The 21,775-nt window shown below is 40.6% G+C and overlaps 3 protein-coding genes across 6 annotated transcripts in view; 2 read left to right on the top strand and 1 right to left on the bottom strand.

Moving 5' to 3' along the window:
• Positions 1-1,228: 1,228 nt before the first annotated feature.
• On the top strand, positions 1,229-6,122 carry tmem39b (transmembrane protein 39B). Of its 2 annotated transcripts, none has more exons than XM_086273942.1 (9): positions 1,229-1,765; positions 2,345-2,542; positions 2,638-2,857; positions 2,999-3,082; positions 3,460-3,614; positions 4,831-5,164; positions 5,249-5,436; positions 5,533-5,653; positions 5,749-6,122. In XM_086273942.1, exons 2-9 carry the CDS (start codon positions 2,412-2,414, stop codon positions 5,980-5,982), a joined length of 1,467 nt encoding a protein of 488 aa, XP_086130068.1. In that variant the 5' UTR covers positions 1,229-1,765; positions 2,345-2,411; the 3' UTR covers positions 5,983-6,122. The 2 variants fall into 2 exon arrangements, with proteins under 2 accessions (XP_086130068.1, XP_086130067.1); XM_086273941.1 differs by having other exon boundaries at positions 1,235-1,765; positions 2,635-2,857.
• A 1,306-nt stretch (positions 6,123-7,428) lies between these two features.
• ccdc28b (coiled-coil domain containing 28B) lies at positions 7,429-13,351 on the top strand. 3 transcript variants are annotated; one of them, XM_086274639.1, is made up of 6 exons: positions 7,429-7,752; positions 8,812-9,113; positions 9,421-9,590; positions 9,823-10,038; positions 11,647-11,669; positions 11,796-13,351. In XM_086274639.1, the coding sequence occupies exons 2-4, from the start codon at positions 8,878-8,880 to the stop codon at positions 10,020-10,022; spliced, it is 606 nt and encodes a 201-aa protein (XP_086130765.1). In that variant the 5' UTR covers positions 7,429-7,752; positions 8,812-8,877; the 3' UTR covers positions 10,023-10,038; positions 11,647-11,669; positions 11,796-13,351. The 3 variants fall into 3 exon arrangements, with proteins under 3 accessions (XP_086130765.1, XP_086130764.1, XP_086130763.1); XM_086274638.1 differs by having other exon boundaries at positions 7,441-7,736; positions 9,823-9,977; XM_086274637.1 differs by having other exon boundaries at positions 7,444-7,752; positions 9,823-9,977.
• Positions 13,309-21,775, bottom strand: part of togaram1 (TOG array regulator of axonemal microtubules 1) — an 18,310-nt gene continuing 9,843 nt past the window's right edge. Inside the window, exons 9-23 of the mRNA XM_086274628.1 lie at positions 21,556-21,720; positions 21,380-21,448; positions 20,316-20,461; positions 19,707-19,869; positions 17,940-18,167; positions 17,432-17,555; positions 17,229-17,334; positions 16,715-16,950; positions 16,446-16,604; positions 15,914-16,040; positions 15,702-15,817; positions 15,405-15,588; positions 15,066-15,285; positions 14,892-14,978; positions 13,309-14,801 (exon numbers count right to left, since the gene is read on the bottom strand). Coding sequence (XP_086130754.1) covers positions 14,548-14,801; positions 14,892-14,978; positions 15,066-15,285; positions 15,405-15,588; positions 15,702-15,817; positions 15,914-16,040; positions 16,446-16,604; positions 16,715-16,950; positions 17,229-17,334; positions 17,432-17,555; positions 17,940-18,167; positions 19,707-19,869; positions 20,316-20,461; positions 21,380-21,448; positions 21,556-21,720 — 2,384 coding nt within the window. The 3' untranslated portion in view covers positions 13,309-14,547. The remainder of the gene's footprint in view (positions 14,802-14,891; positions 14,979-15,065; positions 15,286-15,404; positions 15,589-15,701; positions 15,818-15,913; positions 16,041-16,445; positions 16,605-16,714; positions 16,951-17,228; positions 17,335-17,431; positions 17,556-17,939; positions 18,168-19,706; positions 19,870-20,315; positions 20,462-21,379; positions 21,449-21,555; positions 21,721-21,775) is intronic.

Here is a 21,775-nt window from a genome sequence, read left to right as displayed (position 1 = left end):
ACATTGGTACAGCACATGTGAGTGAAATTCTTGTGTGCGAGCTTCACAAGCAACAGAGTTGTGCAAAATACAATAATGTAAACAAGCAAAATACAAGAATGGCTACATCTGAAACTAATAAATATATGTACAATATATAATAGTATATGCATTTCTGGATGTGTATACTAAATATTTTTCTACGTGTGTGTGTGTACACATATTTTACAAATTAAATAGAGTAAACAATAAATAAAATATATAAAAATATACAGAGTTGAGACATGTGCAAAGCAGTGGCATTACTGTACAGTACGGAGTGCATAATGTTGAAGTTCCAGTAGTGAAGCTGAGGTGTCTATGACGTGTTCAGGTTATTAATATAATTAGAGGGCTCTTTAAAATTAAGAAAAGTAAGAAAAGTACACTAAACCATAAATGGTACAAGTACATCAATAAAGGTAAAATTAACATTTAATTTTTTTCACAATGGACTGTGATGTAAATTATTAGTCAAGAAAAACATACAAAGAAGAGAAACTGTTCACTGGAAAGTATTCATCTTGTGGCCAGCTACTAAGAAATTTCAAAACTGTAAAATGTTAATAAATAATTGAATAAATAAAAAACATACAGCAAATTGTGCAAATATGCAGTGATAAACCACACTGCATCTCATACAACACCTCCTTGATTACGGATCAGAACCAGAGCACCAAAGACTCCAGTCCAGCCAACTGAATGACACAGAGAAATGTGAAAACTGTAACATCAAGGCATAAAATCTGATGTATTTTCATTGGTTTTACAGCCTTCTTACTGACAGAGTCATTGTCTACAGCATGGCATCCTACACCAAAGTAAATAAGTAGTTTTGTACTACATCAAAACACGAAAAACTTGCCATTTCTTAATTGTGTAATATACAAATTCACTTAAAAATGTTTTTAAGGTAGGTGACAGTAGAAAATAGGAAATATTCTGTGCCTTAACATTTTTTTATGATTAAAGGTTAGAGTATTAATTACAGTAATAATTGTATTTTTAATACAATTTATCTAAAGTTGTTATACTCTATATACATATCTATATTATAGTTTGTGCGTACTATATATATTGTATAAGAATTGTATTATTTATTAATTCATTTTATAATTTATTTATATATAATAATACGTAGGGAAATGTTAGATAATATTTACATAGTTAATACGTAAAAATTATATAGAGAAACCTGTGATCGTACACTACCAAGTATAAGGAAACATTAGAGAGGCTTTTCAAAAGGTGCAAAACAGCTCAGAAAATGTTCAGTGGAAAAATCAAGATAGAATTACTGAAATATGTAAAAGAAAAAAAAACAAACAAAAAAAGATTTATCGTACATTAAAAGAAAATGTCTTTACAGTAAAGGAGCAACAATTATATATGGAGGATGTTTTTCAGAGTAGACTATTAGAACATTTTAGACTCCGTGTATCTGAAACATGAACTGAAATGAGTCTTATACCCCTGTGTTAAATCGTCATTTTAATCGATAAAAACGCCTTTCTTTTCTTTCTTGGTTAAATATGAGTGGAATATCCCTTTAAATGACTCTCCTCCCACAGCTCGCTAACATATCCGCTCCGCCGTCTGTCTACGGCTAGTTTCACATCAACAATGAGTGTTTCTGCTGCTGTCAGTGACATACACGCCATTATTTCAATAAATATTCTAAAAATTTATTGTGTTTAGTTCATTATCTCTGCTACAGAGCAGCATCTGACTCAGACATCAGACACTGGTAAGCGTACATTTCCTTGTCTAGCCTGTTTGGTGGGTTAGAAGCTACCTAGCTAGTCAAAGCTACTGCTAGCCTAGGCCTCAGTCTTGATATTTAGGCATGCATGCTCTTGGCGGACAGACTGAGGTCCGTGCCTCATTGTGTAGCTCCACGTTGTGTTCGCCTTGCAGCCCTGTATCTCTAACACACACGGTTTTCTAAACAAATTTCACCCGCGAGTGAAGCAAATGGTGTAGCTATTTAGCTTAGCTTTTAATATCAGCTTCCGCAAAAACTTGCACTTTAGAGCGAGGGATGCTTTTGCAGCTGGTGAAAACTCCTTTGTCATGCATATTTATGATTCACTGGATGTCAGATCTTCATGTTGCAGAGGGGTCTCCTTGCTGTTTGTTTGGGCTCTGTGCACGCCTCGTTTTATTATTTAAGCCATTCACAATGTCAACTTAACTCGTTTTAAGGCAGTACAGTGTGTCTTTCATGATAGATAGATACTACAGACTGGTTTAAGTCACAATAAATATTTAGTATTGGCCAGATATTCTATATGAATCCTCTCGCCTGCTGCATTTGTACGAACAGGTACAAAAACACGGAGAGGACATATCACCAAAACAATTGAAAGAGGTGTGCCGTGGGTGTGTCCACAATGGCTGGTGGAAGGAGAGGAGCGAATCGTACCACGTACTGCAGACCTCCGTTAAGCAGCGATTCAGGCTCAGTTGGCAATGGAAATCACACAACCAGCTCCCCGGTCACAGGGGTGAGATCTCGCACTAGGTAGGTCAAACTCTGACACACTGCGCCCGATCTGTCTGTGTGTGCCTCCTCCGTGGCCTCTTCAGGAACTTCTGTGCCATCTGATCTGTCAGCAGGAACAGCCCAGGGACGTGCATGTCCAGTCCTCCTCTCGCGGCCCAGACTGTGGTTCCTCTGAAACACTGCAAGATCCCAGAGTTGTCCATGGATCAAAATGTGCTGTTCGAGCTCCATCTTTTCTTCTGCCACCTCATTGCGCTCTTTGTGCACTATGTCAACATCTACAAGACTGTGTGGTGGTACCCTGCATCTCACCCTCCCTCACACACATCACTGGTGAGCACTTGGGTGTTCAGTGTTTTGACAAAGAATGTTTCAGCAATTGCTTTGTTGATCAACCTCTGTGTAGGCCAGTAGGCACAGTTTATACAGAATATGTGGAAAATCTCATGGGAGCAAAAATCTATGTTTTTACAGAACTTCCATCTTATTGATTATAACATGCTGGTGTTCACCATCATCATACTAGCAAGGAGGTTAATCGCAGCCATTGTTAAAGAGGTAAGAATTCAGTTATTGGCTTTTGTGTCACTTTACTTTTTATTAATCCAAGGCTCTCAAAAACACCTCATGCAGAAAGACTGTACCCCGTTCTTTTTTTTTTTCATACTTATAAGGAAATTTCCAGCTGAAAAGGCCAGATGAAACAGAGACGTAAGAAAGAAATCAGTCTGCACGCAGCTCCACTTCAGTTTAATGATTTTCCCTTTTAAAGATTCTTCTTGTAGTAAAACAGTATCTTCAGATACATGCCTGAAGCACACTTTTAAAAATTTAAGAATTTTAATGGATTCAATTTTTCTGTGCTTGGTTTCTCAGACATCTTTGATCATGTCCTGCTGTGAAAGATTTGACTGTTCTCTTCTCCTCTGCCTCAGGCGTCACAGAGTGGGAAACTCTCTTTCCCTCACTCGATCTTTTTAGTGATGGCGCGGTTCGCAGTGCTAACGCTGACAGGTTGGAGCCTGTGCCGCTCTCTCATTTACCTCTTCAGAACCTATTCTGTCCTCAGCCTGCTCTTCCTCTGCTACCCGTAAGTATAGTATATCAAGGCTTCCTTATTTTACTGAATCCTTGTTGTCTTTCTCACACTGATTGAACAGTTGTTATGTTTTAATGTGGCTTCATTTGTTTTCTTTGTGCTGTGATCAGCTGACCTACATGGCTGTTGGCTCTGAAGGTTACTGCTCTTAGTAGATTCAGCCATCTGCTTTTTAACCACTGTTCCCGCCCACATTAACCCCTGATTAACAGGCCACAAACGCCAGAAGGAATTTTCAGTGCAAATAACTTGTTTTGAGCTATGTTTGCTCCTTCTAACGTTTCACATGTCGTTAACTTATAGATATGAAGCATTTGGACTAAAACTAGCTTTTGTAGTATACACAACTTTTGCCCTCTCTTAAAAGTTGTGTGAACCACATTATGCCAGTGAACATTCACATCTTGTTTCCATGCTCTGTTTGGTGCCCTACTTAAAACACAGCTTTGGTTTGCTGCACATTAATATTTAAATAAAGAAATCCAGTTACAGTGAAGTAGCTCCTATTCTCTTTCATATTTGATAGCGTGGCTTGTTTGCATGTCATTTCAAGAGGCAGATCAAGTTCTGTTTGGTGAACCTCAGAGTGCTTGATTACAGAGCCTTTGGTATACTATGGGTCAAATCTTGATTCATGACTGTGGGTTTTTATTTTTATTTATTTATTTTTTTTTGAAAGGAATCATCTAAATCGCAGGTGTCGAACTTCAGGCCTCGAGGGCCGGTGTCCTGCAGGTTTTAGATGTGTCCTTGATCCACCACAGCTGATTTAAATGGCTAAATGACCTCCTCAACATGTCTTGAAGTTCTCCAGAGGCCTGGTAATGAACTAATCAGTTGATTCAGGTGTGTTGACTCAGGGTGAGATCTAAAACCTGCAGGACACCGGCCCTCAATGCCTGGAGTTTGACACCCCTGATCTAAGGAATCATTATGAGCATACTATGCAGGTCCTGCGTTTAAATATGTTGACATGTCCTGTGGAAATATTTTTCCATTGGTGGCTCTAGGAAAATGAGCTAGCAAGAATATGTGCAGATGGTGTGTCATATGCAATATTAAACCATATGTGGTATCATTGGACTCTGAACTAATATGACAAAGATCTGTGACTCTCAGTTTATGCTCTTTACTCTTCTACTACAACCCCAGCTGTAGTCTTGCTATGATCTGTAGAAATTAACTGTAGCCCCTCCCACCCCCACAGATTTGGGATGTATATTCCCTTGTTCCGACTGAGCTGTGACTTCCGACGAGCAGTTCCGCTCTCACCCATCACCAGCATTGGCTCCAAAGAGGTTGGCGGCGTTGGCCGGGGCAGGGATTATCTGACTGTGCTCAAGGAGACATGGAAGCAGCACACCAGCCAGCTGTATGGTGTCCAGGCCATGCCCACTCACGCCTGCTGTCTATCCCCTGACCTAATCCGCAAGGAGGTGGAGTACCTGAAGATGGATTTTAACTGGAGGATGAAGGAGGTGTTGGTCAGCTCAATGCTCAGTGCTTACTATGTGGCATTTGTACCCGTGTGGTTTGTCAAGGTAGGAAACTGTTGGACTTCACTGCAACTTTAATTCAATATGATTTATGAGCTTTTCTCAAAGTTTCTGCATATTTGCCTTCAGAGTACCCAGTATGTGGATAAGCGATGGTCTTGTGAGCTCTTCATCTTGGTGTCAGTCAGTACCTCAGTCATCCTCATGAGGCATTTGCTGCCCCCTCGATATTGTGACCTGCTTCACAAAGCTGCAGCCCACCTCGGGTGCTGGCAAAAAGTAGATCCCTCACTCTGCTCCAACGTCCTCCAACACATGTATGCACTGCTTTTAGTTTATTGCATTTTATGTTCAGTCAGACTAATTTTAGTCAGATTTAAAGCTAACTTTTACCTGGTTTTTTTTGTACACAGATGGACCGAAGAGTACATGTGGCCACAGGGAGTCCTGGTAAAACATAATAAGAATGTATATAAGGCCATGGGCCACTATAATGTTGCAGTCCCATCAGATGTTTCCCATTATCGCTTCTATGTGAGTATACCTAAATGAAGAGGTCTTGTAGAACCAGAACTGGTATCAGATCCTTTACAGAGCTGTGCTCATACTGATCCTCTTTCTTACTCTAGTTCTTCTTCAACAAGCCTTTACGAATATTGAACATACTCATCATCCTCGAAGGTGCCATGATATTCTACCAGCTCTACTCGTTGATATGCTCAGAAAAGTGGCATCAGACGATATCGCTGGCCCTGATTCTCTTCAGCAACTACTACGCCTTCTTCAAGCTCCTCAGAGACAGAATAGTTCTTGGAAAGGCATACTCGTACTCAAACAACTCATCAGACCACAAAGTTAGTTAGACTTAAGTTATTGTTCGTCTCACTCACGTTTGGAACAAGATAAACAAGCCTAAGATCTCTGTATTTTTTCTACAAACGGCATTTTTGTGTCACAGTTTTGTTCTGACCTGCCATAATAAAAATAAATATTTTTGTATTACTTTAAACCTTGTTGGATTCTGTTTTATTCTCAGTCCACGCTGCTTACAAAATTTCTTTACAAGTAATAATGATGAATAGCCGTCCCTGTGGATTCCTTCATAATGGGAACTCCATGCAGGAGTGGAATCATCCTACATGCTTTTTCTTTTGGGATTGATTTAAAAATGAAGGATTCATTTGCCGTTTGATGCCTTGGTGTTCGCCAGACTCCAAGCATTAATTTTAGAATTTAAAAACTACAGTTTCTTCTCTTTTTAGAAAATAGAAACACTGATTCACAGGTCCATAAGACCTGTTTCCACTGATTTTCAGTCCAGTTCTTGTTTAATTTTGCAGTTTTCCTTCCTTAACAATGGCCTTTTCTAAGTAGCTTAGAAACCAAAACACCATTCCTTTGAAAATAGTAAGACACAAGAACTGGATTGAAAATGAGTGAAGAAGCAGCTAATGTCCAAAGAAAAGCTTTTAAAGACTTCCAAAAAAACTGGAGAATTATTGCTCAATACCACTTTTAAATTTTTTTTGGGGAAAGTGTGAATCCTTGGGAGCAAAATAAAAAGAAATGATGGTGGCTTGAGCTTTTTGCATAGTACTGTTTGGCCTGTATGTTCCAGCTGGTTGAGCTCAGGCTGAGATGTCCCAATGCCATCGTGCTTCTTCTGTTGCAAGATCCCACATTTCCCTATTTTGTGGCATTGTCAGTTTAATTTACTGAGCAGTAAGAGAAACATTGCATTGCATTCATACAACAACCGAATCTTTTTGTTAACAAACAGACGCATACCACATCCTGCATCCTTTCCTCTGGTTCTGCACACACAGGCAGCTTGGAGTGACAACAAGAAAAAAGGTCCAGCATAAGGACATTACTTCTGCCTGAAATTCAGGTCAACTTATAAGCTTTTTTTTTCTCAGTCATGTTGCTAGTTTGCATCTAAAATGAAAGTGAGGTGTGTGGACAAGCTATCTTCACAAATTCTTGTGTTTAACATCCGTTGGGAAAGAAATAATAATACTTTTCATACAAAGGCTAAAAATTCTCCTCATCTGTAAACTGAGGAGAAAAAAAAAGCACAAAATCCCCCCTCCCCCAACGGATCAAACTCCCATCCCATCCATCAAAACCCCACGCCCATGGCCACAGGGAAAGTCAAAAAAGCGTGGAAATTCCTTGCTTACATCCTGCATATACTGACACTGCAACACGTCAGTGGTGTTAGCAAAAGATGAACACTGGCGTCCCCGTGTGGCCTTGTTCTGTAGCACCCTCGGAGCCTTAATGGAGCAGTAAGTAGGATGTTTACAAAGAGCCATCCTCAGGCGGTGCACAGCAGCATCCTGCCAGTCAGTAACCTGCGTGAACAGTCGCTCCTCCCCCCGTGGCGCACGGCCGGGTGGACTGGCCCTTTAAGAAGGAATAAAAACGACAGCTGAGCTCCGCACGAGCCAAGCGCGGCATCGACGCTCTTTACCTTTCATCGGTAAAAACACCGGGGCTGTACGGATCGTTCCACTGTATTACATTTCTTTTTAACATCAGGATTCATATGAAGTGGACTTTTAAATCCTAGGAGGAGAAATGCGAGCCGGCGCCCTGTCGGCGTTGCTCTCTGGTGCGTAATTGATTCGGTAAGTCTTATTTGTGTCATCAGCAGATGATGCGTTCCCTTTACGCGTATCCTTTCACGGAACTGAACCCGGTGGCGCAGCGACCCGCAGTCCGCTTAATTGTTCTTTACTCGGGAGAATAATTCTCCCGCTAAAAGCAGAATTTCAGCGCAGAAAGTTGCCATTGTGTATTACCGTAGTGGCCATCTTTGGCTCCTACTTTGAACAGAGGCTGGCGCAGTGTTCACCAGATAACTGCTGTCACAACAGAGATTGCATTCATTGTAATGAGAGAGCGCGATAAATCCAAGGCAAGACCACCATAAAATGTAACTAAGCAGCGACAAACACGGACACTGCTGTAACAGTTTCACGACGCTGAAAACCGACACGAGCTCCTGTCTTTTAATGCTAATGCGCCTCTGTAAAAATCATAATTCATAAAATATTTAGACTGAATGCATGTATTGACTGACGCATTAAATTCTAATGGCCTTTAATGTCTTTATCGCACAGTGTTAGTCCATAACGCGCCACAAGAATGGAGAACACAGACTTTCATTGAGCCTTTTGTATAAAAGTTATGTTTATTTCGGATGATAGCGTATTGTTTTATAGGCTCTTGGTGCAATAGAGTACATTTCCTTGTTAAAGTGCGTTCCTTGATTTCTTCATCACTCACGCAGGCTTAGTTTAGTTAGTTAGGTTTAGTTAAAAAATGTACGCCATCCAGTTTAGTTCACACATATTTTCCTAACCTTATTCCACTTTCAATATCTTCAAAGTCTCCAGTTTCACCTTTTTTTTTTTTTTTAAACACCAAGGAAGCAAAACCATTAATTATCTATCGAATAAATCCTATACAGGAAATATGTGCCTATATATTTCTTATCAAATTATAAATAGTGGAGGAACTGTTTGTTTTGGATTTTACTGTAATCACCTGGGGATGCTGTTAAGCCAGTTAAAGCTTCCCTAAACATGCAGAGGGGAGCATTCTGGGCTGCAGCACTAATTTTGGCACAATGACAATCCTCCACAGGCTGCTGCTTTTCAAACTTCCTACCGTTGTCGTTTCAGGACTTCCTGCACACCAGCCAGGCTGCACCTCAGGGAGCTTCTCCTAATAGAACTAAGTAAATAACAATGGAAGACAAGCGCAAGAAGCGAAGCCCAAAAGTGTCCCTCCCCCAACCGCCTCCACCGCCCATCAACCCCCGCAAGCTCTCCGTCCTGCCTGCCAGCAAAAGTGCCACCTTCTCCCTCGGCCTGCCGCAGCCTCCCTCCCCCAAGAACAGGGGCAAGTATAAAAGGTCCATAGGCGCACCGGGACAGCCCAAAGACGTGTTCGCAGCGGTCGTTGCTCCACCAAAGATCACCAGGTTTGTGTCTTAATGACCTACCAGGACTGCACCGCTTTGTGGGGCAGACAGCATGTGTATGTTCAGGGATAATGGTGTTTCACAGTCAAAATAAGAAAGAAATGGTTTAATGCATCAGGTTTTCCTCCAAGACCAGCAATAAAATAACTCACTAAGACAACGCTGTGTTTCACCTGCATTTGATGATACAGCAGGATACAGATTTGGTTCGTCCGGGTGTTGTTTTTGTTTTGCTTGTTTTTTAAATGTTGTCATATGTTAACAAAAATAAATAGTTGCAATGTTATCTTGTTGTTTTTCCTGTCAGACCCCACAGGGAGAAGCCCAGGGCCCCCCAGCCAGCAGGGCCCAGTAAAGTAATCCAGTCGTCCCCCCTGCAGCACTCCTTCCTCACAGATGTCTCAGATGTGAGAGAGATGGAGGGAGGCCTACTCAACCTCCTCAATGACTTCCACTCAGGCAAACTGCAAGCTTTTGGTAAGGTAACCTGATAAGATGCCCCCCCCCAGGAGAGTATTCTGTTACTGGCTGAAAATAAAGGCGAGTGAAAAGTGGCTGTGTTACATGAATCAGGCTGAAATCAAATACACGCTGTGCTATTTTTTTACGCCTCTGCTGCCATGGAAATACTTTTGACTTTGATGTAATCACAAGACAAGACACACTGCGCCATCAGATTCAGGTCTGGTTTAACCTGTCTGATTTCCAGGTAAAGTATGCTCCTTTGAGCAGCTCGAACACGTGCGGGAGATGCAGGAAAAGCTGGCACGACTGCACTTCAGCCTTGACAGCCATGTGGAGGAGCTTTCCGAGGACCAGAGGAAATGTGCCTCCGACCACAACCTGGAACACCTGCTCTGCAACGTAAGCATGAATCCCAGTGGCAGCAGCTTTTTAAAGTGGACATGAAACACCACATGTACAGGTATTAAGGCTAGTTTACATCACGGAGCTCTACTCTGAAAAACCGCTATAGATTTAACACCATCTGTAGAGCTGGATTTAAGAAATAAGTGTTTAAAGGTTTTAGAGCACATGTAGCACCATCTTGTGCCTGTACAGAATGTGATCTCACTGGGTTGGCTAGTTGGCCAGAGCCGTTAATTCGGGGTCATGCCAGGTTTCAGAATTCACTGGATCATAAAACCCTTCAAGCAGTTTCATTGTGTGCTGATAACATACAGACTACTTTTTTACCTTCTTACCCTTTAAAAAAAAACCCAAAACAAGGTCCACTGGAGTGAATGGAGATTACACAAGTCTTCCACGCAACAGCTGTGGTTCCTGCTAATAGACTTGCATTAATCTGTGTTACCTAACTAGTCTAACATTGTCCCGTTTGATTTTTCCTAATCGGGTCAGGTGTACAGACCAATCAGCTGGCAGAGCCGACGCCCACAGGATGTGAATGGCACTATTTTATGTTATCCTGAAGTGTGATTTAACTCCCAGTATTCACAGAGTTAAGTTTGTCTTTTCCCAGGCACACCTGGGAAGATACTTTCTTACTCCTTCATTTACATTTATTTACATATTTCCTCAGAGGCTCCTGTTTTCATTGGTTAGTATCTATTTTTCCTGTGGACATGCTGATGGATGTTAGGATTTCCAATTGTGCTTTGGTAAGAAACTTAGTTATGTGTATGTTGATAACTGTTTGGCTGTGCTTGGGAACAGAAAGACTTAACCTGATGATAATAACTGGGTTTCAAATCTCACCATAAAGCTCCATAAAATGGTGTCAAGGCTTGTACTCCTTAGTTGAGCTGTAATGTTAGGTGGCTGTACATTTTATAGTGTGTTTTTCTTTTTTTTTGAGCGATATGATTTCTGGAGGGAGACATTCAGATGCTTTTTGTTTGTTTGTTTTTTCCCCCACATGAGAAGGCTGTGACGAAAGGGAAGGTTTGTAGAGCTAATATCTCCACAATTGGGCATCTCAAACAAACAAAAACCTTTTGATAAACGGTACTATAGACTGAAGGAAAATGTGAATTTTTTTTATTTGGACAAACCAATGAATTTAAATCCTGTTACTATAATTTTCCACATGAAATTCAGTTTTGCTGAACTGTTGGCTCGTTTAAAAAGGGAAAAAAAAAAGCTCTCGTACAGTGATGTGCCATCTAAGGATGTCTTGACAGTTTCTATTGTTAGTTTGTTGTGTGGCTCCTACTGTAGTTACCCACGCTATGCTCACTGCGGGAAGCTGCAGTGCTCTGTGACTGAGGTGAGAAAAACCCTTCAACTCATTTACAGACACTGCTGCCAGGAATACTCTCCAGAGTGGATAATTGGGCCTCAGAGCAGATGGGCTATGAAGCAACTTTACTTTGTATCGAAGCTTAACGTTTGCTTCTGGAAACACTGCAGTCGATGATGAGAGCGTAACTCAAATATTGATCTGAAATGCACAGGCTGTTATGTAACATGATCCCACAGTGAGATTACTGCCAGGTACTAGCGCTTCACTTTCTATTTTTGGCTTTGTTTTCAATAACCCTCTCTCCTGTTTGCTCCTTTGTTTCTGCAGCTTGAAGAGCTCAGCACCTCAATGTATCCTTTTCTTAGCTCAAATGCATATTTGTTTATGGGAATTGCCCCGACAGTCCAGGAGCGGATGCTGGATTTGAATGTGTTTTCAGTCCTTCTGTGGTGAATCCTTAATGTGTGCACGTTCAGACAAAAGCTCCACTTGGCTGAGAATCAGGACCTGCCCAAGACATCTGGTCCCTGACAGAATGAGGTGTTCGGGATGGCAACCACACACTTGTCTAACGTGGAATCGATCCAGCTGCCTTAGTAACAGGATGGAAAGATCAACGGGAGGAGGGGCTCGTTTTTTCCATTTGGTCAGTGAAGCTGAGGGAACAAAGCAAGGACTCGAGAGCAGCAGAGCATTAACTGAACACTGTCAAAATCATGAACCGCTCTCATTCATAACACAAAAGGAACTTGATGGTTAACTGATCAGGAATCTGTGAGAATATCCTGTATGTTAACTTTCCCTTGGCTTTAGTTTTTAGTTACATAATTTTAAGAAAGAAGTCAATCCAGGTGAGTGAACTCATTGGCTCTGTTTTTTTTCATGCCAAAAAGCACATTTAACGAGACTTCGAAATATTTATACTGTTTCTTTTGTTGTATGTATATGCCTAATCTGTGACATATTCCATCTAACTGTATGCATCCATAAGCAAAGGTAAGGAATCTGCACATTCAAGTAGCAAACGCATTCGGCCCTTTTGACAGCACCACTGTGGCTAGCTCTGAAGTTTAAAGGGAGTTTTGCTCTTATTCTGAAAGCACTCCCTCATTTTTATATCTTTGCTAAAGGTTTGCTATTGGAAAACACTGGACGTGGAAAACTAAATGTTTATTTTCTGTGTATATTGCTGATATCAAGTTTGAATTATGTGCAGTTTAGTTGCTGTATTGGACAGGATTACCTTTAGGTTTTCTTTTTTCTTTAAAAAAAATAAAATTAAAACAACAGTAGCAGCATCCCTCCAAGCACAAGCTAGTTCACCCTGCTGCTGAAATGCTAGAAAATCACGTACCATTAAATGAAGGTCAAACAGTAGCTTGTTCAGTCTTACAAGGACCGCACATGCGTAGTGTTTTGCAGCTAGCATACATTTCTAAACAGTGCTATTTCAAAATGGCAGCTACTTTGATATAAAGGTTCGGTGATTATGATTTGTTTTATTAAATTACAAACCCAAGAGTGTACTTTGGATGTCATGTTTAATCATGACCATAGAATTACAGAGATATTAGTGTTCACTGTTAAACATGAGAGCATTTTTGAAGCAACGCTCCCCCCTTTTTTGTTTTTTTCCCCCCCAAAATCGTGTGCTAAGCCTACCTCTTTTCAAGCCTTTGATCAGTCCTCTTTCAAGGATTCTTCACAGCCAGACATTTGTTTTGTTTTTTACAAATGAAGTGTAGTCATCAGAAGGCTAGTTATGGTTAGCTTTTACTAAGAATGTCATGAATGAAGCATAAGGAATTAAAAAAGAACACCTGAAGCTTGTGTTTCCAGTAACTCCGCCTATTAATAAAGCTATATTAGATTACCTAAGATTAATAATGTGTGTTTAATGGACAGAAGTCATCCTTCAATTTTTAAAATGATCCATGTTTGTGATTAGCGAGTTAATCCTTCCACCCCATTTTCAGTCTTTGAATGACGCACGCTGAAGTTGGTTTTACAGAAATAAAACAGTTTATTCATATATCTTCTTGCTCTTGTTCACAAACAAGTTCAGTTATAATTTAACAATAGATGAGTTAAAAGGCTACTTGAAGACTGGCACTATACTGAGACAATATCAGACCTGGGCTGTGACTATTTCTCAGGCAAATGAAGAGGTAAAATTTTTCCCTTCTCAGAGTTCGAGACCAACCTTCCTCTACAAGTCCACGTACACATAAATCAACAGTTTTGATCTGCCAGTAAATTTTGGTCATGCAAAAAGAGACATAGTACCAACTCAGCACATTATATATGACTTTTAAACCATTACACAAGAGATAAATTATAACTGTACCGTCATACAGCAAACATATAGAATAAGCTAATACTGTGCAAATACACATTTGAGCTGTACAAAAGTATTTTTGTACTATGCTTGTTAATCTCAGTTCAAAAATCTCCAACTACATAAAGATATTTTAAAAATATCACATCACATCTGATGAAACAGCAAAAATATACAACTTTCAGGTCCCTGTGTTCTTCCTCTTCTTTTTGTGCATTTTAATTTTACATTCTGCAATAGTGTCTCTGATTTGTCTACAGCAGCGGTCCCCAACCCCCGGGCCTCGGACCGGTAGCGGTCCGTGAGTCGTTTGGTACCGGGCCGCGAGAGTTGAGGCTCAGGTGTGAAATGTTTGGTTTTCAGGGTTTTTATCGGTTTTCAGCGTTATTTTGTTATCGTTTTTATCGTTAACTCGGTTTTCCTGGGTCTTTTCACGTGTGTTATGAATAAATTCTCTTTTTTTCGGTACCGGTACTAGTTTTATTTTGTTGTATTTATCCGCGACACCTTAAAGGCCGGTCCGTGAAAATATTGTCGGGCATAAACCGGTCCGTGGCGCAAAACAGGTTGGAGACCGCTGGTCTACAGTACATGTAGAGTTTATGGAAAAACAAAAACAAAACAACGACAATGAGCTACTTTCAAAGTGCAAAGAGAGCAGGTTGGACATGTGAAAGACCTGATGCCATTATGTTACAGCCATCCATGCTTCTGTACCAGACGGAATCTCACTGAGATAAGAATAAGAGCTCCAACTTCTTAAGGACTTTCTCTATGTTTATATAAAAGTGCAGGCACTATAAGAAATGATAATGCAACATCTTCAAGTAAGATCAGTTTTAATGCTGTCCCTCTTTCGACATTTGGTTCTGTTTGGAGCCTGCTTTACCTTACGATAAGGTCCTCAGGATATCATTTAGACTTTTATGGACATTGGCAGGCTGGGAGGCGGCACACTCGCTCAGGCTTGGCCCCATCTGGGCATAAAGGGCTTGGCACAGGTTGGCGGTAGCACCCCTTACGCTGCCGCCCCGGCCATGAATGGTGCCGCTGTGGGTAGAGGTGCCCAAGAGGTGCCAGAGCAAGGGCAGCACTTTCTGCTCGACCATCTGGGGCTTACGAGGGTAGAGCTCTGTCACAAGATCTAAATATAGAAGATGAGAAGCAATACACTGCATTTAGATACATCAAAGCAGAAGCTGATTACAGTGCCGAACTAGGACACCAGACATACCTGCGACCTTTTCGATAAGGTTCACCTTTGCCTTCCCGCTTAAAAACTGAGCCTTGGCGCAAAAAGGCTGAAGGAGAAGTATGTTGTCTGTAGCAGGCAAAAAAATGGAAGTCAAATTAAAGCAATTTTTTTAACCAAAACTTTCTCCTCTATTTTAATGCTCAAAGTAAGTACCTATATTTAAGATGAGTGCATTAATAGCTCCAATAGCAGCAGAGCAGATGGCATTGCTCTTTGAGTTGAGGTGATTGTCCACGATTGCTGGGACCAGGATGTTGACCACTTGGGACAGCTTGTCCTTTAACAAGTGGATGATTTTCTGTAAAGACTCCAGGGCATACAAGTTGACCTTGCTGTTGGACTCCTGCAGCCTGGCTCTGAAGGCATCAAACACCTAGAATTAGGGAGATCAGAAAGTGAAGGATAAACACTTTGTCATTATAATGAAAAGACCACAATGTACATAAAGACATGCTAAATTGATTTGGAGAAAAAAATAAATAAATTACTAACAGGGAATATACTGTTGATAACCATGTTTGGGTTGTTTTGGCAGTCAGCCACTAGCTGGTCGATGCCTTTGATCCTCTCTCTGAAGTCCTTTGAAGCCAGCAGATCCGAGATCTGCTTGATGTACTCAGTCTTGTCTGCAAAACTCTGTGTCTGAGATCTACAGCTGTAATGGCTGTGAGACTCCCTGTATATAAAATGCATCACAATTCACGTGTTTTCCATATGTATTACACATTTGTGAAAAATAAATTTTCCTTAATGGGCTACTCTGGTGCATTGGTTGATATCTACACCCACCTGTTGGTCTGGTTGAGTGGCTCTCTGTTGAGCGATGAGGCTCTGACTGTACCGCTGCCCGGGAGGGAATGTCTGCCTCGGGCTGACTGAGTATCTTGAGGCATCTCACCAAGACCCTAACCCCCCCCAACAATCTCAGAGTTAGATGCCTATATTTAACTTCCAGCCAAAATACCAATTTTCCTGTAAACATAAACAGAAAGAAACAGTACCTTTGTCTTTAGAGTGAAGATGGTGTCTCTGACAGTCTGCAGGTCTTTCGTAGGGATGTATTTCTCCAGGATCTTTTCAAATTCTGGGTGGGAAGACAGGGACAGCAGCATTCGACGGCCAAAGTACCTTTGAGGGGAGAAGGTGTAATATTATCTCATTTGTTAAAGTGGCACTTTGGATTTGCAGTCCAAAAGCAACAGAAAAGCATTTCTAAACATATTTTAATGAAATGCAAGGTAATTACAGTACAGTGACACCAAAAGAAATAGTGTCAACAATAACAAATCAATTCCAGCAAAACCAAAAGTAGATTTGGATTGTACTATATCCTTTTGATGGTCTAAAGACTTTTAAAATGTCTCAAATTTGACATTTTCTGACTGTTATCTGTTATTGCTGAATGCTTTTCATTGGCAATACATAAAAATATAATCTCACCGTTCAAGCAAATATGAACAAGTTGTAAAGAAGTTAAAACACAAAAATTAAATGAATTAATATGAAAGGTTTTTTTTTTTTTTTTTTACATACCTAACTTCTTGTGAGGAGTCTTGTGCGAGTTTGACCACGGCAGGTAAAATTCTGTCAGTGAGATCTTTAGCCCCAGAAAGGAGACGTGCAGCACCAACCTTCTCAACCAAATTAGCCAGATGTTGAGCCATACATTTCCTCACTACTGCATTAAGGTGACTATCAGCAGAGGAGGAAATCAATTCAGCAATCAAAGCTTAAATTATGTAGTGATCCAAACAGAGAAGAAGCAAACAAACAACAAAGAGCTGTCCTGTGTGTAATCTAACCTGAGTCCTCCAGTAAGTAAAGCATTGATGCTTCGAGTAGGGGTGCAGTGCTGCACCATGCAATCCAGTGCTGCATCTACATCCTGCCTAATGAAGGCATTACTCTCCCCAGCCTTCTGTAGTAAAGCTTTAACTGTCCCCTCTAGCTCCTGGTCCATCGCTCGCTGAAGGTGTGTGTAGAGGTCACCCAGGGTACACACGGCAACCCTGGACACACCCGACCGCAGGTTCTTCACCTAAATAAGATTAACAATATTAGTGCTTAAGGTATAAGAAGAGTAAATGAGCACTGATTACATATTCAAGATATCTATTTGACCAAAAAAAAAAAATCTACAATGGGAATTTAGCAAAATGCCAAGCAATTATAGCTGAGACTATATATAATTATGAAGCAAAACTATTAAGACACAGAGAAATTAAATAGAATTGCAAAACTGGAACAGCAGAGTCAAACACCGCCATGCATAGATTCCGAAAATTAAGTGGGATTGTTATTAAAAAATGATATTACCTCTTGAATGAGAGATAGGCAAACATCATGAAGCCGAGCCTGAAGTGTATCTGAGTGATAGTGTGCAAGAGAGCGCAGGAATGTCAGTCCTTCAATCTTCTTCTCCCTACATTCGAAAATAACAACGCACAAAGGGTAATAATTTTACTCTGTGGTCCACATTGAAAGAGATGCTTAAGGATGATGGATTGATTATTTCTCACCAGTCTTCAGAGTTCAGCAGATTGAAGCTTTGCACCAGCGCCAGCTCGGGTTTGGAAAACGGACACAGCTCTGCAGGATCTGAGAGATTTTTCCTGTGCCCCAAACTGCCAGGGGACAGCTCATCTAAATGGCCCATTAAACACCACACAACACACAGATTCAGTCTCATGTTACATCTCAATCAGGCTGAAAACAAGCGCTCTGTGTGTGTGTGTGTGTGTGTGTGTGTGTGTGTGTGTGTGTGTGTGTGTCGGTGCATTAACAGCAGGTTGTCAAAACAAAGTATTGAAGCACATTACCCAGAGCAAACATCTTATTCACCCATTCTCTGATGGTCCCAGAGGTTTAATTAATTAATGTTCCAACATTTTCTATAAACAAAGGCCTGTTATAGCAATGGTTTGTATCATTATAATGTTACTGAGTGTCGTTAAACAGGGACAATAACTTTCTGTGTGCAACAAAGATTATGCAGCATGTAGTAAAAGGTTTTTAAGATCAACTCACCTGAACTGTGGGACAGTGAAGGACGGGTTCTGCTCAGGCTAGGTGCCCTCCTAAGACGGGACACATTTTTAGGGTTGGGTGGAACTGTAGGGGGGCTGGGCTGGTGGGGTGGAGTGAAGCACTTAATTGGGCTTTGGGGTCCTTGGGGAGTGTCAGGACTGGTGACAAGAGACTCATCAGAGACAGGGTCTGCTTTAGATGTCACTGTGCTGCCGTTCATATGCAGATCTGCAACAGAGAAGAATAACGTTTGAATCACCAGACACAAAAATTTGAACTTTTTACACATGCAAAATATAACATAACAAATCTGTTAAAGTGACAGGCTTCTGTAATTCAGGCACACAGGAAACTTACCACCTACATTAGTGGTTGAAAGCAGCACTGCTGAGCAAAAGGCTTTTTTTCTTCTTTATTATTAAAAACATCTAAACTAGTTAAGCGTGTCCCTCGTGTGAGAGAACAAGTAGTACCCCTCGTACACTAGCTTTGAGAGAGCGCTCTCTTCTGGACTGAGAATAAAATGAATCCTGGGAAAACTTCTTAATGTCATTTAAAAAACAACAACAACAACAACAACAACAGCACTAGTGAGTTAAAAGTGCTACATGCATGTTATTGTTTTTAGTTCTTTTCCCAATTTGTGCATTAAAGTAATAATATCATTATTGTGATTCATACTGTGACAGGTCTATAGATAACTCACACTTTCAACAAAACACTTTGTTGTGCACATGCCTGGGCTTCTACATGCTATGAAATTTGTGTGTGTGTGTGCGCGCAAGCGTGTGTGGCCTCCACAATGATCCGTCATCATCCAATGTGAGAAAACAGAAGATGCTGGTTTAAATTAGAGCTAACTGTGAGTGGGCACTTGAAGACACTCATTTATCATCATCATAATTTTTCCCCACCAGGAGTTTTTGATGGAGAAACTCTGCTGTGTGTGGGCAGGAAACAATGAAGAGTGGAAGAGAGGCAAGTGAGACATTTTGCACTTGTAAAAACAGACTGCACGAGTCTGTACTGCAGGTCTAAGGTAAAACAGTACAGCTGGCAAACTTTATGAGTCAACGATGTTTTAGCTCTTTAACTGACATCCGTCCACTTTAATTATGTTGTTTTATGTCAATGTTTAAAGATCTCTTTATGTTGGTAATAAGAAATTCCCGGCATGCTCCACTGAGCTTTGTGTGGTTGAGCCACACATTTTGCATTACATTGGGTGGATACCTCCACCCTAACAGCTGCACATTAACCTTCTCTGCTCCCCTTGCCCTGTTGGGGATGCGCCATCAGTCATCTGAAATCCCACAGGGGGATGTGATGGGATGATCGGACTGTGGTGCAAATCAACACTAACACATGCTGTTTACTCCTTAGGCCATTGTGCAAAACAGTTATGTTGTTTTGTGAGTTCAGTATGCCCAAGGGTGCAGCGGACACAAAGCTGACGTGTATAGATTAATAAAGAAAAGTACTATATGAGATAGTTATAAAATACTTAAAGCTATCTGCAAAGATGGATTTTTTTAACCATAACATTTATTTATTTTAAAGAAATTAAAGGTTAAAATTAAATCTATCTTCTGTCACAAAAATGCATCACATTTGTTAAATACAAAATAAAAGGCATTTATGATGAGGGATAAATGTTAAGCCAAAAAAAATAAAAAATAAAAAAAAGGTCTTATTGTGAGAAATGTGCTTTTTATTTTTTTTAAATAAAAAAGCAGAGATTTATAAGTTTCAAAAACTTTCTCTTGCCTTTAATGACTAATGCTCCATTTTCCTCTGTTGGTGAATCAGACAGCATCTTCCTGACACGGTAGCGAATCTGATCTGTTGAATACTGCCCTTGACTTATCGGGCCATCTTGTTGATCCAGCCTGTTCTTATCCCGGCCAAATCTTGCATTTTTTATCCTCTCCTGCGCAACCAGAAAACAAAACAAAAGCACACACAGGGTCAGATTCTGCTAACCGGAAGCTTGAGATTATGAACTACGGAGCTGTGTCAATACCAAGTTTTCACTACATATGGTTGATTCTGATATTATCTTTTTTTTTTTTTTTTTTATATACACAATATAGATATATAGTTTTTGTTTAATTTGAAATTAACATTTTAACTTAAAATGTGTTTTGTCTCTCTTCTGACAATTAATTAGGGGTGTATTAAGCAGAGAGTCAAAACACACACGCACAAAAAACATTGACATTATCAGAATAAGAATACTTTATTAATCCCAAAGTAAATGATGCCATATGTTATATCGTATATTCAATATAAACATGGCATCAGTATTTACTATTTAAACATCACAGTAATATATAGCAACACTCTTCATCCACCGCTGAACAGAGTGTGACTAACCTTAACCTCTTCTGGACGTGGGATGATATCACTGTCTTGGTTGCTGTGGATGCCCACTGAGGGATCAGTGGGGGGTTTGAACGATAAGTGCTCAAGTGGCAAGAGAACTCCTGGATGGCTGGAGGACACTGCAGTGCCAAGCATGCCTAATAAGCATGAGGGAATAAGATGACTAATCTTTTAGCGGTTTAACTGTGATCATGCAGGAACAAGCAAGTTTATATTTATAAGCTTTATTTAAAAATACATCCAGAAAGCAGCTGTAATTTATAGCTAGTTGAAAACGTGTAGTTTAAAAAAAAACGGATGGGAGAAATAAAAGATATGTTGTTGAGTCCTTTATTTAAAAAAAACAAAAAAACAAAAAAAAAAAAACAAGAGCAGCACTGAGCTACATCAGCTTAGTAACACAGCAAAAGCCTGGACAATCAAATGATAACTTGTATCCTTTACAGATCTGAAACTTACCTCTGCCAAGTCAAAGGAGCTTGCAAAGGAAAGCGTCTGGACTTCTTTAAGTTGCTTGAAGACGTTTCACCTCTCATCCGAGAAGCTTCTTCAGTTCTAATGTCAAATGGTGGAGAGTCCCAGATATAAACCTAGTGGGAGTTTCCCCCCACAGAGGGACAAAAGGACCCCCTGATGATCCTCTAATCGCCTGAGCCAAGGTGTAAAACTGGGTGTGGGTCCCAATCAGCCAGAGTTTCGGGTGAGTTCATTGTGAAACCTGGCCCCACCTTATCATGCGAATTCCTGAGATCAGATGGCCCAGGATGTGAGTGGGTGTTAAACTCACCCGATACTCTGGCTGATTGGGGCCCACACCCAGTTTTACACCTTGGCTCAGGCGATTAGAGGATCATCAGGGGGTCCTTTTGTCCCTCTGTGGGGGGAAACTCCCACTAGGTTTATATCTGGGACTCTCCACCATTTGACATTAGAACTGAAGAAGCTTCTCGGATGAAACGTCTTCAAGCAACTTAAAGAAGTCCAGACGCCTTTTTTTGCAAGCTCCTTTGACTACGATGACCTGGATGACTGAGAACCTTCACAGACATACTTACCTCTGCCAACTACTCCTTCAGACATGTCTGTGCCTGGTGATTTCCTACTGCTGCTGTGACTATGGGATCCTGAACATCAAAAGAGATAAATAATGAGATTTAATTATTTAAGCACACAAAATGCTATTAGAAGGTATATCCAATATAGCACTCTGTTCTCATCGATGCTAGCTGACCTTTGGGATGCTTCTGAGTTTTTAAAGATTCGTGAAAAGCTGGTCTGACCAATGGAGGGGATGGTACCGTTTTCTCTTCGGCAGTTTTGATTATGCCATTGGAGTACGTAACTCTCTGTCCAACCACACCCACCTTAGATGAGAATTCATCTCCCTGGGACAACACTTGGGAAAAAACAGAAAACAAAAATGTAAATAAATAAAATAATATAAAAAAGAC

The sequence above is a fragment of the Aulonocara sp. 'chitande type north' Nkhata Bay genome, linkage group LG19 (genome assembly GCF_057382095.1).
Source record: "Aulonocara sp. 'chitande type north' Nkhata Bay isolate Kocher_YH1m ecotype deep benthic linkage group LG19, A_spYH_male_GT1.1, whole genome shotgun sequence".
Taxonomy (NCBI): Eukaryota; Metazoa; Chordata; class Actinopteri; order Cichliformes; family Cichlidae; genus Aulonocara; species Aulonocara sp. 'chitande type north' Nkhata Bay.
Note: the sequence above shows the minus strand (reverse complement) of the source record. Positions and strands in the feature narration are given on the sequence as shown.

Coding starts and splice junctions, on each gene's coding strand:
- ccdc28b (XM_086274638.1), top strand. CDS start 8,878: ATGGAAGACAAGCGCAAGAAGCGAAGCCCAAAAGTGTCCCTCCCCCAA. Junction 9,978..11,646: donor TGGAACACCTGCTCTGCAAC/GTAAGCATGAAT, acceptor TTGTTTCTGCAG/CTTGAAGAGCTCAGCACCTC. Junction 11,670..11,795: donor GAAGAGCTCAGCACCTCAAT/GTATCCTTTTCT, acceptor GTGCACGTTCAG/ACAAAAGCTCCACTTGGCTG.
- tmem39b (XM_086273941.1), top strand. CDS start 2,412: ATGGCTGGTGGAAGGAGAGGAGCGAATCGTACCACGTACTGCAGACCT. Junction 3,615..4,830: donor CTGCTCTTCCTCTGCTACCC/GTAAGTATAGTA, acceptor CCACCCCCACAG/ATTTGGGATGTATATTCCCT. Junction 5,437..5,532: donor TCCAACGTCCTCCAACACAT/GTATGCACTGCT, acceptor TTTTGTACACAG/ATGGACCGAAGAGTACATGT.